Here is a 14,675-nt window from a genome sequence, read left to right on the forward strand (position 1 = left end):
TACATATACATATATATATATACATATACATATATATATACATATATACATATATATATATACATATACATATATATATACATATATACATATATATATACATATATACATATACATATATATATATATATATATATATATATATATATATACATATATATATATATATATACATATATACATATATATATATATATATACATATATATATACACACACATACATATGCCTGGTGTTGGCGCAGTGGTTCGGGCAGCGGCTTGGGATCCAAGAGGTCCTGAGTTCAAGCCCCGTTGGGCCACTGAATTAATATACCAGGGGGTTGACTCAGCCTGTCATCCTTCCGAGGTCGGCGAAGTGAGTACCAGTATACTGGGCCGGTGTATACCCCGGTTAAAAAAATAGGTGTTCCCGATCCCTGTGTTGTAAGAGGCGACCAGGGTTGTCAGGAAGGGCATCCGGCGTAAAACATGTGCCAAATCACTATGCGGATCATAAGGATGATCCGCTGTGGCGACCCCTAACGGGAGCAGCCGAAAGAAGAAGAAGAAGATATATAATGTATTTATATATATATATATATATATATATATATATATATATATATATATATTTTTTTTTTTATATACACATACATACATCGATTGGAAGGATATGAGAGAGGGGGGATTGAGGAAGAAGAAGGAAAGGAAGCGTTGCTTGTCGGGGTATTTTTGCTGAAGCGACAAAATTCACGATAATACTTTTTCAGGGTCTTTTCTATTTGAAAAATTTGTACACTCACCAGCAACTCTGAGTTAATGTACATTTTAACTCGAAGGGCACTCTTCAACGTTGTGATGTTAACCGATATGCCTCTGCCCACATTATAATACTTCTCCCAAGTTTGATTTGAATCCTCAAGTATCACATTTTTACCTGACATGACCTCTCACCTCTTGATGCCAAAATCTAATCAGTTCATCTTTGCAGCATTATACATACTTGTACAAAGTTTGACTTCGATCCCTTCAGCCATGCTCAAGTTATCGTGGTAACGAAAACCTATCACTGACGGACGGACGGACGCATGGACAACCCAAAACCATAATGCCTCCTGTGACATCGGTGGAGGCATAAAAAATTAAAACAACACATTGAAAACTGGACAAGGTCGGTTTTCATTGCAACAAAAATAGTCATGATTAATATTTAATGCTGTCGAGTTGTGCAGATTCATAAAATGGCAACGAGGATAAACATCTAGTACGAGACCATGACTTCTTTCGGCCACATTGATAGATTTGACCCTCATAAGGGAGATTTCACCACGACATGTGGCAAGTTAGGGGTGAAAAAAAGAGGGTTGGTAGGAATCAAAAGCAGGTTTTATTACTTGTGAAAATCTAAAATTTTTCAAGTATATTGGTTGGTCGCATACATTCATCTGTTTGTTACTTGGTGAAAGAATTTTCGCCAAGTATGTTGGTCTGTCGTGTTTGTCACACTATTTTTGGCGACAGTTTTTAAGCAATCGATCTGAAATTTTTCGTGTTTGAAGGTTACTGCCCAAGGATGGCAACACTTAATTTTGCTGATGATGTGAATCCGAATCCAGATAGTACAATGTTTAAGCGATTCTTCACCATTGAGAGATAGGACCAAAAACGATATATGGCACAATATCTTTAAAGATTATTGATGGATTCTTGCGAAACTTAGTGGACAGGTTGGGTGTACGACAAGAATGAATAGATTCTTTTGGTGAAGATCTGAATCTGGATCCCGATGTGACAATTATTTAATTTTAAGTGATTCGTCACCATTGAAAGATGGGGCCAAAAATGATATATCGCATGACATTTCAAGAAATTGTCAACAAGTTATGACAAAACTTGGTGGATGAGTTGGTTCGGTGAGAGGAACAAGCCGATTCGATTTTGGTTCAGGTCCGGATCCAGATCCGGCCTATCAGTGGGATACAAAATGTAAACTGTTCAACCTTGTGGAGGTATATGCTCCACAGAGTGCCATTCCAGTATTGTAGTTAAAATACTTGTCCAATTTGGCATTGTGTTGCAATATTTTAACTGTGACTTGGAAAAAAACAAAACTTGAAGCATATTAAAAGGTAAACTTTTCAAAAACTATACAGTCATTAACACGCTTTTGTTTTTTCCCATGCTCAGTCTGCTGTGGAAAGCTGACATCAAATGATCAACCTTTCCATGGTAGAATGGAAAACTGGTTCTATTCCTGAAAGATAGACGAGTTAAAACTATCCTCCTTTTTCCTCTTCTCTTCTCTTCCCCCTTTTGCATTTTTTCATATATTCATCTAATATATTTTGCTTTGTTTCCTTCTCCTTTTCTCCTCATATCATCTCTATTATAATACCAAGCTTGCACACTAAAAACTCGGCTCCCCGTCACACGATCCCTATGAAATTGCTGTGGCACTTAGCGGACATGCTGACAATGTTTAGGAAGTCTTGGCGTTCCATCGTACCATTTGCATTTTGCACAATGCGTTTTTTTTTTTGTCATTCCCCGTATACGATCTGTCATCTGCTACCAGCTATATTGTACTGCTATTCCATGCATGTGCATGGGTATCGCTAGTTCCTCTTTATTTGTAACCCCTTAACCTTGACGCACCTCAGAGTTGGGTGCCAAAATGAGTCATTCCCACCCCATGTCCTCTTTGGTACCTGACCTCACTCTCCTCTGACTCTATTCCACCCTATAATCAACCACCAGGATCCTGTCCCTCACTTTTGCTCGAACAAAGGCTCAACCACAAAAATGTCAGCAACTCATTTGATTTCCACAACGATTAGCATACTTCACTCAACATATTCTATCAATCATTTCTCAGAGTAGATAATGGTAGAAATACAATTATTAGTGCATGACGATATTTCTTATGAACCGAGCCCAATTCCACAAATAATCTCAGCTTCCAACAAAGTCAACCGTGGTTACAGGTAAAATCCCGAACTTCTCCAACTCCAAGTTAATCGTTTACCTGGAGAGCACGTTGAGACCATTCGTTCAAGTTTTGAAGAAACATCATCGCGACCTTGTGCCCACCAGCTCAGCATCAGATCGCAGCAAACTTTCACCTACAATTACAAACCAACGCACACAAAAAGTTGACCCACTCCATCCACCAAACAAATTTCTTCAACCAGTTGTTATTCCTTCATTTCTTTTTCTCATCCTTCATCTAAAATAGACCCAGTACTTGTTCTCCACTCATTGAAACATTATTTAAAAAGTAAATTAAAACAGAAACATAAGAAGGCATTTTACAATGCAGACCCTTGACGTGGTGTTTTGTCAGGTCAGGTCAGGTATGGGAGCATGTGCCAGAACAGCACGTCGCTGCGTCCACTTTCCGCCGGTACTCCAGGGGCCTCCGTCTGGCCATCCCCCAGGCAGATGCCAGGCCCATCCCCATCTCCTTGAGATGATGGTCAACCTGTTGCAACCATGAGGCACGTGGTCGGCCCACTGGCCTCCTCCACTCATGAGACTCCCTCGCTGAGAGAATCTGGTGAGCACGATCAGCGTCAGGAAAACGAGCCACATGTCCATACAGCCGCAACTGACGCTCACGGACTATGCAGGTAACAAATCTCATCCGAGTCTCTCTCAGCAACCGCTCGTTGGACACAAAATCCGACCAGCGATAGCCAAGGATTCTCCGAAGAGACCTGGTACCAAAGGAATAAGTCTCCGTCTCAGATCCTTGGTCAGAGTCCAAGTCTCGCACCCATAGAGCAAGAATGGAAGTACCAAGGACCTGAAGACTCGGACTTTCGTCCTCTCGCACAGGTACCGGCAGCGCCACACCCCATGATCCAGTGAATCCATGACTCCCCAGGCCCGACCCAGACGTCTATTGACCTCTGACTCGCAGCCAGCAGAGACATGAATATCACTGCCAAGGTAAGTGAATCTCTCCACGACCTCAACATCCTCACCACAAACAGACACAGACAGGACAGCAGCATCCAAGATGTCACCGAAAGCCTGGATCTTAGTTTTGACCCAAGAAACCCGTAATCCCAACGGCTCCGACTCCTCATTCAGCACCTCGAGGGCCCCCAAGAGGATGTCTAAAGTCTCCGCAAAGATGACTGCATCATCTGCAAAATCAAGGTCCGAGATCTTGACATTGCCAAACGATGCACCACAACTTGATCTCTCCGACATCCTCCCTAAAATCCAGTCCATACAAGTGCTGAAAAGTGTGGGGGCCAGTACACACCCCTGACGAACTCCAGTAACAACTGGAAACAAGTCAGAGATGGAACCACTATATCTCACAGCACTCTCAGTACCAGAGTAGAGTTCAGACATCAGATCGATCAGTTTTGGTGGCACCCCACGAAGACCAAGAATCTTCCAGAAGGCATCCCGATTCACTGAACCGAACGCTTTACAGAGATCAACACAGGCTGCAAGCAGCCCCTGCCGAAACTCTCGTCTGCGTTTGGTGAGGACCCAAAGAGCAAGGATACGGTCAATTGTTGACCTCTTTGGTGTAAAGCCTGACTGCTCTGGAACCTGGTGCTCAAGCAGATGGTGGCGAACCCTATCAAGAATTATCCGAGCAAAGACCTTGCCCGGCACTGAGAGCAGCGTCACCCCTCGGTAGTTGTTGCAGTCTTGGCGATCACCCTTCCCTTTCCAGAGAGGGACAACAAGGCCCCTCTTCCAGTCAGTTGGGATGATGCCTGTGTTCCAGGCAGAGCACAAAACTGCATGCAACGACACGAGTGCAGCATTTCCACCAGCCTTGAGAAGTTCGGCATGGATGCCACAGATCCCTGGAGCTTTGCCCCGTTTCAACTGGTTCACCGCAGCCCGTGTTTCCACAAGCGAACGTGGACCACAGTTGATTCGAGGGTCAGCAACAGGGATTGTAACACCCTTGATGTCCAACTCGACAGCTGGGGGATCAGCCTGGTACAACCGCTCAAAGTAACCGGCCCAGCGGGCCTTCACTTCAGACTCCTCTGTCAAGAGCCTACCACTCTCTGCTCTAACTGCAGTGCTCCGAGGGATGGGCTTGGATGAACGCAATGCGCGAATTCCCCTGTAAGCGGGACGAGAATCACCTGTCCACAGGTGATGCTCTACCCCCTCACAGATTCCTCACACATAGGCCTCCTTGTCCACCCTCAGTGCACGTACAGTTTTACGCCTCAGCTCCCTGAACAGCTCAGCTCTGCCATTCAGCCTGGCCCTGCGACTCTGGTCAATGGTATCCAGTGTCCCTTGAGAGACAAAATTCTTCTTTGCCCTGCGGTGAACTCCAAGGCATCCACCGGCAACATCAAGGACGGTGGTCTTGAAGGCGTTCCACAACTTTTCAGGATCCTGCAAAGCACCCAGACCCCCCAAGTGTCCACTCAGCCTGTTCGCAAACTCCTCAGCTACTCTCTCATCCCTGAGCTTGGCAACATCCAGCCTCGGCTGGGATGGTACCATTCTCCAGGATTTAAGGTGCAGCTTTAGAGTTGCTACAACAAGCCTGTGGTCAGTATTGAGGAACTGAGCACTCCGCTAGACCCTGCAGTTCTGGATCATTCTCCAACGACCGTCAATGAGGACATGGTCAATCTCCTTTGCCACACCGCCAGCGTTGGAATACCAAGTCCAGCGATGAGCTTGTGGGCGCTGAAACCATGAACCAGCCACCCTAAGTCCATGACTTCTTGCAAAGTCAAGGAACTTAGTGCTATTCTGGTTCATAGTTCCTGACCCATGGGGACCAACACACACCTCATAACCATCCCTATCAGTTCCAGTCGATGCATTGAAATCCCCCAAGACTAGAAGTGTATCTCGTCTGGGGCACTGATCAACCACAGACTCGAGCGTGGCGTAGAATGCATCCTTCACGGTGAGATCACTCGCCTCAGTCGGAGCATAAACAGAGACCAGGGAAATGACACCTAAGGAGTGACGAATCCTTAATCTCATAATACGCTCGTTGACCGGTGTTACCTCAATTATCATTGGGGTCAGCTTATTGGACACAGCTACAGCAACTCCTTGGGTATGGTAACCATCAGAGCGACCAGACCAATAGTAGGTGTAACCACCCACCATTATCTCGCCGCAATCCGGTCTCCGAACCTCAGAGAGAACTGCAATCCCGATGTCCAAACGCTTGAGCTCAGATGATAACAGAGACAGGTGATCATCCTCTCTTAGGGATAGGACATTCCAGGCACCCACCCGAAGGGACCGCCTCAGGTTAACCCAAGGAGACCGCCGTTTGGTGGACGACACCTCAGCACCACTCCGACACACTCTCCCGCAATCTGACCCAGGGATGTTACCCCGTGGTTTCCCTCCTATCAAAGATTGGGGGTCCCGAAGGCTTTGCCCCAATCCCATCATCCGGTGAGCTGCCCTGCGAAGGGAAGCTGCACAGGAGGTACTCCCACGGAGTGGGTTTTCAGATTTTTTTGCGTTTTTGCGTTTTGCGGAATGAAGGGTTTTACGGTGGCCGGAGTGCAAATCCTGCCACCACCCTCCTAAAAATAAGTAACCCAACTGCAGGAGGCCGTCCGCAGACACAGTTGGGCACTAGATATGGATGGCCGTTGGCTCTCAAGGAGCTCCTCCGCCCTTTGGCAGGTTTTGTTTTTAATCCTGCTGGGTGTCCATATCCAAACACCCTCCTCACCAGAAAACCTGGTGGGGGAGACGGTTTAGTCGCCGACAACCCGACCATGGAACAGGTTAGTACAGGTTTACATGGTACCTGTAGCAGGTCACAGATCTAACCTGACCTGACATAAGTGGTGTTTTGATTAACGTAGATCTGCACACACATGGATGTATGTGTATGTGCAGACACAAGGTGAGGCTAACAAAGGAGAAGGGATGAAAACATTAATAGTTGATGCAGTAAACCTGGTGAACACATTTTTAACTTGTGATTTTTGTTTTTGGTGATGCTCTGACAATGAGTTTATAGCAGCAGCAGGAAAAAAGGGCCAAATGTCTCACAGTGCCATCAATGTTGATGTGGAAATGCTTTCTTGGAGCATTAACACTACTCGCAGAGTATTGTGGCAAGAGGTTAAGTGTTGGGCTTTTCGGAAGTTGCTGGGTATTTTTCAGGAAATTCATCGACGTGAAGACAAACATTGACTGCCTTGTCGCTCCTGACTTCAAGTTGGGGAGTGATTGAAATGTGATGAGCTACGAGGTGAATAAGTTAAAAACAATGCCAAAGTCAACACTGAGCTCGTCCTTCAGTGAGGGAGAGTCAAAAAGTTTTGTCCCTTCCCATGAAGGAATGGTCCTGTGCGAGTGGAACTCAGCACCCATTACTCCTCCTCCATGTTTCTCGTGAAAGACCTTGTTGATGGAGTTCAATTCACATTTTTGACTGAAAATTTTCCAAAAGGAAAAAACTTTTGGATTCTTGGAGGGCCTTCACAGCCACTCACTTTCGAAACACGAGCAGTTTGTGTGGCCATTGGCAACTCACGGGTGGGCTGTTACGGTGTGCGTTTCTTCCCCTCCACTACCAAACTCTGGAGCTCTTTACCTTCTCACGTCTTCCCAAACACTTCAGACATTCCCCTTTTCAAAAAGCAGATTTTTTACTTCCTCAAAAACTCTTAAACTAGTCTCTCTTTCCTCACTTTTCTATCAATGCAGTTCTTTTATTGAAGGCTTGGCCTCGATGATGACTATTTAGTCCGTGACTGAAGCCTTCAACACGAAAAAAAGTCCTGACATGGTCAATAAGTAAACCACCATTAACCAAATAACTTGAAGTAGGCCATGGGCTAGATAGGGCCACCTCTCAACAAAACAGTTTTTTTTGAAGTGTCTGGATATGCTGAATACGAATTTGAATGTTAACATTGAAAATATTGGGATGCACTAGTACCTGTTTTAGCCTCATGAAAAGGGGTACCCTCAAAAATGAATTTTCATCATTTGTGCCAAAAGCGATTTCCATACCCAATCGGAATGGCTTCAAGACGACCCATTACACTGTCAGACTACACATTATGGCTACACATTACACTGTCAGACTACACATATTATGGCTTATATATATATATATATATATATATATATATATATATATATATATATAACATAATCTCATTCTGGTTCTATGTATCTGTCTAAAATTAATATATCCAAGAGCTCATTTAACATGTTGAGTACAGGTACTGTATCGTCTTATTAACTGCCCATTACTGTGTTGGAGAGTTTTCAATAAAGCTTATTTTATCCTGTTTCTTGGTATATATCATGCTAATTTACCATGAGGTGACATGCCAATGCCAACTGCATTCCACTTGATGGCAAAATGGGTCCAATATCTTGGATACCCACAATGTCATCACATGCTAAATTGCATATGGTTAATCTCATTGTGTTTGTTAACTATGACCAGAACCTCCATCGAGGTCAATACCTGACACAGAAATGACTTGGTGCTGAAGAGAAAGCTTGATTTCTCATGAACAGAGATATCTATATTGAAATTGGTATTGTGTGAATTTTTTTTCCTCCACATAATTATATTTTTAATGTGCAGAATATGGCCATTGGAGCAGTAGTACAGACACCTCCCCCTCAAGGAACTTCAACAACAAATATTCATTTGCAAATTACTTATATTAAGAATTATTCCCATCATTTACATTGAAGCCAACAGGTTAGTTAAGATACAATTCATTTATTTTGACATTAACATCAAATATGTAGTTAAGTTTTTCTCTTTTTAGGTCAAAGACAATCACTTAAGTCAATTATGGAAGAGACCTTCATGCGGCATGCTAAATCTCATGGTGGTGCCGGCGGAAATGCTACTGGTGTGTCAGGAATTCTGACGAATTATGATACCTATCAACACTGGGTATGAACAACCCATGCTCGATCGCAGTACGTAAATGCCGCCCTCAGTATGGCTGACATGTTATCTGGAACTGCAACAGAAACCAACAAGCACCATGAACTTCGTCCAGCTGAGATCCTGAAGAGTGAGAAGTTAGTGACAAGAACAATGGAAGCAGTGGAAAGCTTCCTCAATCCCTTTGAGGTGGAAAGCAAAGACCACTTGCTAATTGCCTCTTCTGGTGCTGCTGCATCTGATGAAGTCCAAAAAGATGTTCTGAGAGCTGAACAGGCAGGCAAGGATGCCAAAGATGCCTTCATTGCTACACGCTTGGAAACAGGGCGTGACTTCTTTGAGCCAGTCAAGCGTCTCAACCTGAAAACCGTAGCTGACATGAACAAGAAGAGCAAAGTCATCCAATACCAGCAGCAAGGGAACATTGCTTTCCAGTTGTTCATGAAGTCCCAACAGCAAGGCCTACAACTGGACCTGAAGGAACTCCTCACTTATCCACTGACTCCTGTACCATACAGCATAGGCACTGCTGATGGCTTCTTGGCCAAAACTGATAAGTCAAAGTCGTTTGCCCACCTGACAAAAGAAGTTGACGATGTTGCCCCACAATCCACTGATGAGACGCTTGTCATTCTCGACAGTAATGCCTACTTCTACTACTTGAAGGAGGTACCAGGCAACTTCAACCACATATGCAGCAAGGTGTTTGACATGATGCCAAAGACAGGCAATGTTGTGTTCAGCACAGACAGCTACCTGCCCAACTCTGTGAAGGCGATTGAAAGACAGAGGAGAGGATGTGGAGAAAAGTTGATGATAAAGGGCAAAAACACCAAAAGGCCTGCAGATTGGAAACAGTTCCGAGCCAATGATGAAAACAAGCAGCAGTTTATTGCACTGCTTACTCGACTCTGGAGCCAAGATTCGTTTGCCAGAAAGCTGCACGGGAGACAAGTGATCATCACTTGTGAAGGATCAACATATCTGCTGACTTCTGAAGATGGCCGCTCAACATGCAGAAGAGAAGTTTTGAGTCTCAAGTCTGCTCACGAGGAAACGGATTCCAGAGTCATTCTCTACTGTGAATATGCCAGGAGCAATCATTACAACAATGTTATGGTGAAGAGTCCAGACAGTGACATATTTTTCATCTTGCTGCACTATGCTCCGACTATGACAGACCTAAAGATCATGTTCGACACAGGCACAGGAAACAAGAAGAGGTTCATCGATATCAGTGAAATATCTCGTGGCTATTCCCAACAGCATTGATGGCACTTCACGCCTACAGTGGTTGTGATACCACGAGTGCTTTCAAGGGGTTCGACAAAGTGAAGCCATTGAAGACCCTCTTAAGGATGCCGAAGTTTGTGGAAGTTCTTGCCAGGCTGGGAAACACGTGGGATGCTTCGAGGGACCTCATGGATAATCTCAATGAGTTCACTTGTGCTGTGTATGGAAGATCTCGTGTTCGAAGTGTAGATGAGTTGCGATTCTTGAGAATGAGTGAGCTGTGTGCCAAAGATGATGATCATCTCACCCACTCAAGTAATGTTGACCTGGCTACTCATCCTCCATGTGGAAAGAGTCTGGAGCAGCACATCAGGAGAGTGAACTACCAGGTTGGGATATGGAAGAAGGCCCACATTGCCAACCCTGATATCCTTGATGCTGGTGACGGACACGGTTGGGTACTTCTCAACCAAAAACTGGAGCCTCTCTGGTATGAGGGGTGTGTCCTCCCACAGCAGTTGACAGATATTGCTGAATCAGTGAACACCAGTGATGACGGAGATGATGAATCAGATGACGATGACAGCATACCAGAGGAACAGGAGTACTTACCTGGTGACAGCTCGGAGTGTGATCAAGATTGAAGAACATAGCTGAACGATTAGCTGTTGACATTGATTGAAATGGATGACAGTAAAATCTCATGATATTGCTACTTACCTGATGAATACAATGAAACTGTATGATCATGATAATATATCAACAGAAATATCTTGAAATATGTATATGAAAGATATACTGTGTTATCGCTTGGTAAAAGGAACAATGTTACAGACTGTTATTACCTACTATATGTAAATATAATGTTGGTTTCAATCATTGTTTGTAATCAGAATTTGGGAAATAAGTATGAATGTAGCACATTTATATGTATTGTAAAATACATTACTATATTATTTAGAGTGGGAAAGAATATACCAGCGATATTAACATGAATAATGTTCTCAGCAATTTATTTTATTTTTAAAACCCAACCCTGCTTTTGGTTTTGTGAATACCGTTCTGTTGTTTATAGTGTGATAACATCATGTGTGTTCATGTTTTCTGGATTAAATTGTATTTGGATACTATATATATAGATAACAAATTAAGTCAGATTCTGATTCTGGACTATTTGGCAGAAGAAAAAAAAAATGTCTTAAAAATAAGCTTTATTGAAGCTTCTACAACACAGTAATGAACGGTTCAAAAGACGATACAGTACATGTACGCAACATGTTATATAAGCTCTTGGATATATTAATTTTAGACATGTATATAGAACCAGCCTGAGATTATGTTTTATATAAGCCATAATATGTGTAGTCTGACAGTGTAATGGGTCGTCTTGAAGCCATTCCGATTGGGTATGGAAATCGCTTTTGGCACAAATGACGAAAATTCATTTTTGAGGGTACCCCTTTTCATGAGGCTAAAACAGGTACTAGTGCATCCCAATATTTTCAATGTTAACATTCAAATTCGTATTCAGCATATCCAGAAATAGCTGAACCATTAGCTGTTGACATTGATTGTTGACAGCCGAAGGATTACTGTTGACAAACAATTACTGTTGACACTTCAAAAAACATAGTTTTGTTGGGAGGTGGGGGGGGGTGCACGGTGGTCCTATCTAGCCCATGGCCTAAAGGCTCTCACGATTCGCAGGTGGAAACGAAGCATGAGATGAAGCAAGAGGAGGTTGCTAAAGGTAGCCAAGTATTCTACATTTGTCTCATGGATATTCTAACATTTATCCAGCACATTATTCCAATTGTACTAATGGGTTAGAAAATAATCACAACTGTGGCTGGCCTTTCGAGTTCAACTGTTGATTATCGATTCAAATGTTTTGTTTTTTTACAAGAACATGTTCCAGGTATTTCCTCTTGTCCCTCTTGGCCATCATTTAGAACCTGAGACTAAGCATTCCCCATACTTGACAAAAAGAGAAATCCACAAAGACAGTGAGACACACGACAGGTTCTGACCAGGCCAAGGATGGCGATAGCTGAGCCCACATTCACAGCAGTCTCCAGCAAACCAAACTTCCAGCCCTAAAGACACCATTGGAGAAAGTCAAAGTCAGCAACACAGTGCTTCTCCAAACCACCCCCTTGGATGTGGAAAATGTTCGGATTTCATGCTAAACCAATTCATTATGATAATAGTATTTATATTTGCTTTTGTAAGTATTATAGAAACAATTTTACAAATCACCATTTTGAATTATTTATTTACACTGTATTCACAAGTTTAGCTCATTATTATTAAACAGCAAGAGGTTACTATTGAGTCTTGTGTTGAGGATATTTTACTGTCATCACATACGTTCGGCTGAAATTGTGCTGAAGGCAGCAGTATAACGGATTCTAAACCTTTGAAAACCGAGCTCGTCACAGGAGAATTACCATGTCAAAATGGAAGTCAGTCAAAAAAAAGATAATAATACTTTTAAAACCCAGGCTCGGTGGCGTAATGGTTTGAGCGTCCGCGATGAGTCTGTGAGGTCAGCTATTCAAACCCCGGCAGAGTCGTACCAAAGACTTTTTTTAAAATGGGGCATGCTGCTTCCTTGTTTTGACGGTTAACATTTTTTTTGTATACGTAGTCGAGGGCTCCTGCAAGAGGGAGTACACTGAACGGATCAGGACGTAACAGACAAAAACAGGATGCAAAACACGCATGCATGGAGAAGAAAACCGAGGAGGAAAAACTAGAAAATTAGGGGGATTTGGGTGTGGTTAACGAAGGCAAAGATCATGGTTTTGGGTTGGGGATGATCTGAGATGGAGGAGCCATCTTAAAGACCTGGAGGAAAGAATGAGATTGAAGACGAATTGCTGATTTGATTCCACAGGCAGGAAAAAAAAAACAAACAAAAAAAACAGGTGAGCAGTGATACAGTGATGTTCGACAAAAGCAAAATTTTGAATGTTTATAAAATCTGCCAAAAATAATAAAAGTTTTTCCACCAATTATTCACTGCTCGCAGAGTACCCACCGAATGGGCGATGTTGTTCCAAGTATGCAACACGCTCTTCTGACACATACCTTTATTTGGGCGGTGTATGGGCAACTAACAGCTGTCTCAATCACTCCCAAAAATAAAAACAATAATCCAGGTTATGTGCATAAAGCAAAAACATACCTACTGCTTATAATTGAAAACACCCTACTGGAAAACGTGGAGACAGGAATACTGCACTCTAAAGGGTAGAGACTTGTAATACCCTGCCCCACCTACAGGTGGTGCTACACGATACACATTTACATAGAGAATTTGTACCCCCCCCCCCAAAAAAAAAAAAAAACACAGGCAAAGATAAAAACACTAATTGGGGGCACGCTGATCCTATGTCACAAGTCTGGATGTAAGCAGAACTGTAGGAAGAGTAGCGTGACAAACAAACACACAGGTCTGTGAATTAAAGTGAAGATGTAATGAGCAGAGACATTTTATTGAATTTGGATCTGTTCTCGACGCACAATTTTCTATACATGACATTTAAAATAATTAACATTTTGCAACTCTCTAACATTTCTCATAGTAATACACCACCACCACCACCACCACCACCACCAACACCACCACCACCCTTTGTAATATTTGAATAGCTTCTAGCCATGATAAAACTGCCCTATTTGGCCATAGTGGCGCAACATATCACACGCTCCATCCAATTCGATTTTAATACAAAAGGAATTTCAAATGGAGAAAAATAAATGATTCTGAAAGCAACTCACGTATCCAGAGACCATCACGTCAAAGCGGATCCCAAAAGCTTTGATCAACATTCGGGTAATATTTTCTTTGTTCATGAACCAGTGAGAGAACCTGAGAAATTAAAATAATAACTTGAATAACATCCAAAAACCACCACATAACCAACAGGCAGAAAGACCAACCTTCGTGCACGAGGCACTCGAGAACAGTCAAACATGAGTTAATGACTACACTACTCAACCATGACTATTTTATTCCCATGAACTGCTCGATATTACTTTGAAACTCAGGTCGGTATTACTGAGTAACGATCCCAAACGACCAGAACTGCAATTTGCCAATCATTCCAAGCACAGCCATCCACTTTAAAATTAGTACAAACTTTTTGAAATTGCCTCCAATCATTCTCACAAAGTTATAATCCAAAACATTCTCAGAACAGAATACTAATGCACAATTTCCTGATTAACTAAATGTTACATTGGTTAGAACGTTAAACTAAAATAAGGCAATTCTCTTCAAGCACATCTGATCATTCGAGAATCCAAAACCGCTGGGCCAATCTCCACCAAATTTTGCATTTTCGGCTGTATACGTGGAATCGTGCAAGTGCTTTAAAACGCCGACCCCAGATGGAGGGAGAGCGTATTGGCACATTTTTCACTCCTGGGGGGGGGGGGGGGGACAGTGTTACTTTTACTAAAAGGCGCCATGTCCGTCTGTCCGTCACGCAAAGAAGAAGCAGGACTTCAAAATTTAATGCAGTGGTTCCTGCTGCCATAAACTCATG

General features: G+C 42.9%; 1 protein-coding gene and 1 pseudogene across 2 annotated transcripts in view; one reads left to right on the top strand and one right to left on the bottom strand.

The window, feature by feature from the left end:
• LOC147025742 (P2X purinoceptor 4-like) overlaps positions 1-14,675 on the bottom strand; it is a 112,925-nt gene that overhangs the window by 16,500 nt on the left and 81,750 nt on the right. For both annotated transcript variants that reach the window (XM_085880441.1, XM_085880440.1), the window contains exons 10-12: positions 13,906-13,996; positions 12,150-12,215; positions 3,007-3,103 (exon numbers count right to left, since the gene is read on the bottom strand). In XM_085880441.1, the coding sequence (XP_085736567.1) occupies positions 3,007-3,103; positions 12,150-12,215; positions 13,906-13,996 (254 nt within the window). The remainder of the gene's footprint in view (positions 1-3,006; positions 3,104-12,149; positions 12,216-13,905; positions 13,997-14,675) is intronic.
• LOC147025744 (uncharacterized) lies at positions 8,781-12,583 on the top strand (annotated as a pseudogene).

The sequence above is a fragment of the Eptatretus burgeri genome, chromosome 5 (assembly GCF_056783735.1).
Source record: "Eptatretus burgeri isolate ZD-2024b chromosome 5, Ebu_testis_v1, whole genome shotgun sequence".
NCBI lineage: Eukaryota > Metazoa > Chordata > Myxini > Myxiniformes > Myxinidae > Eptatretus > Eptatretus burgeri.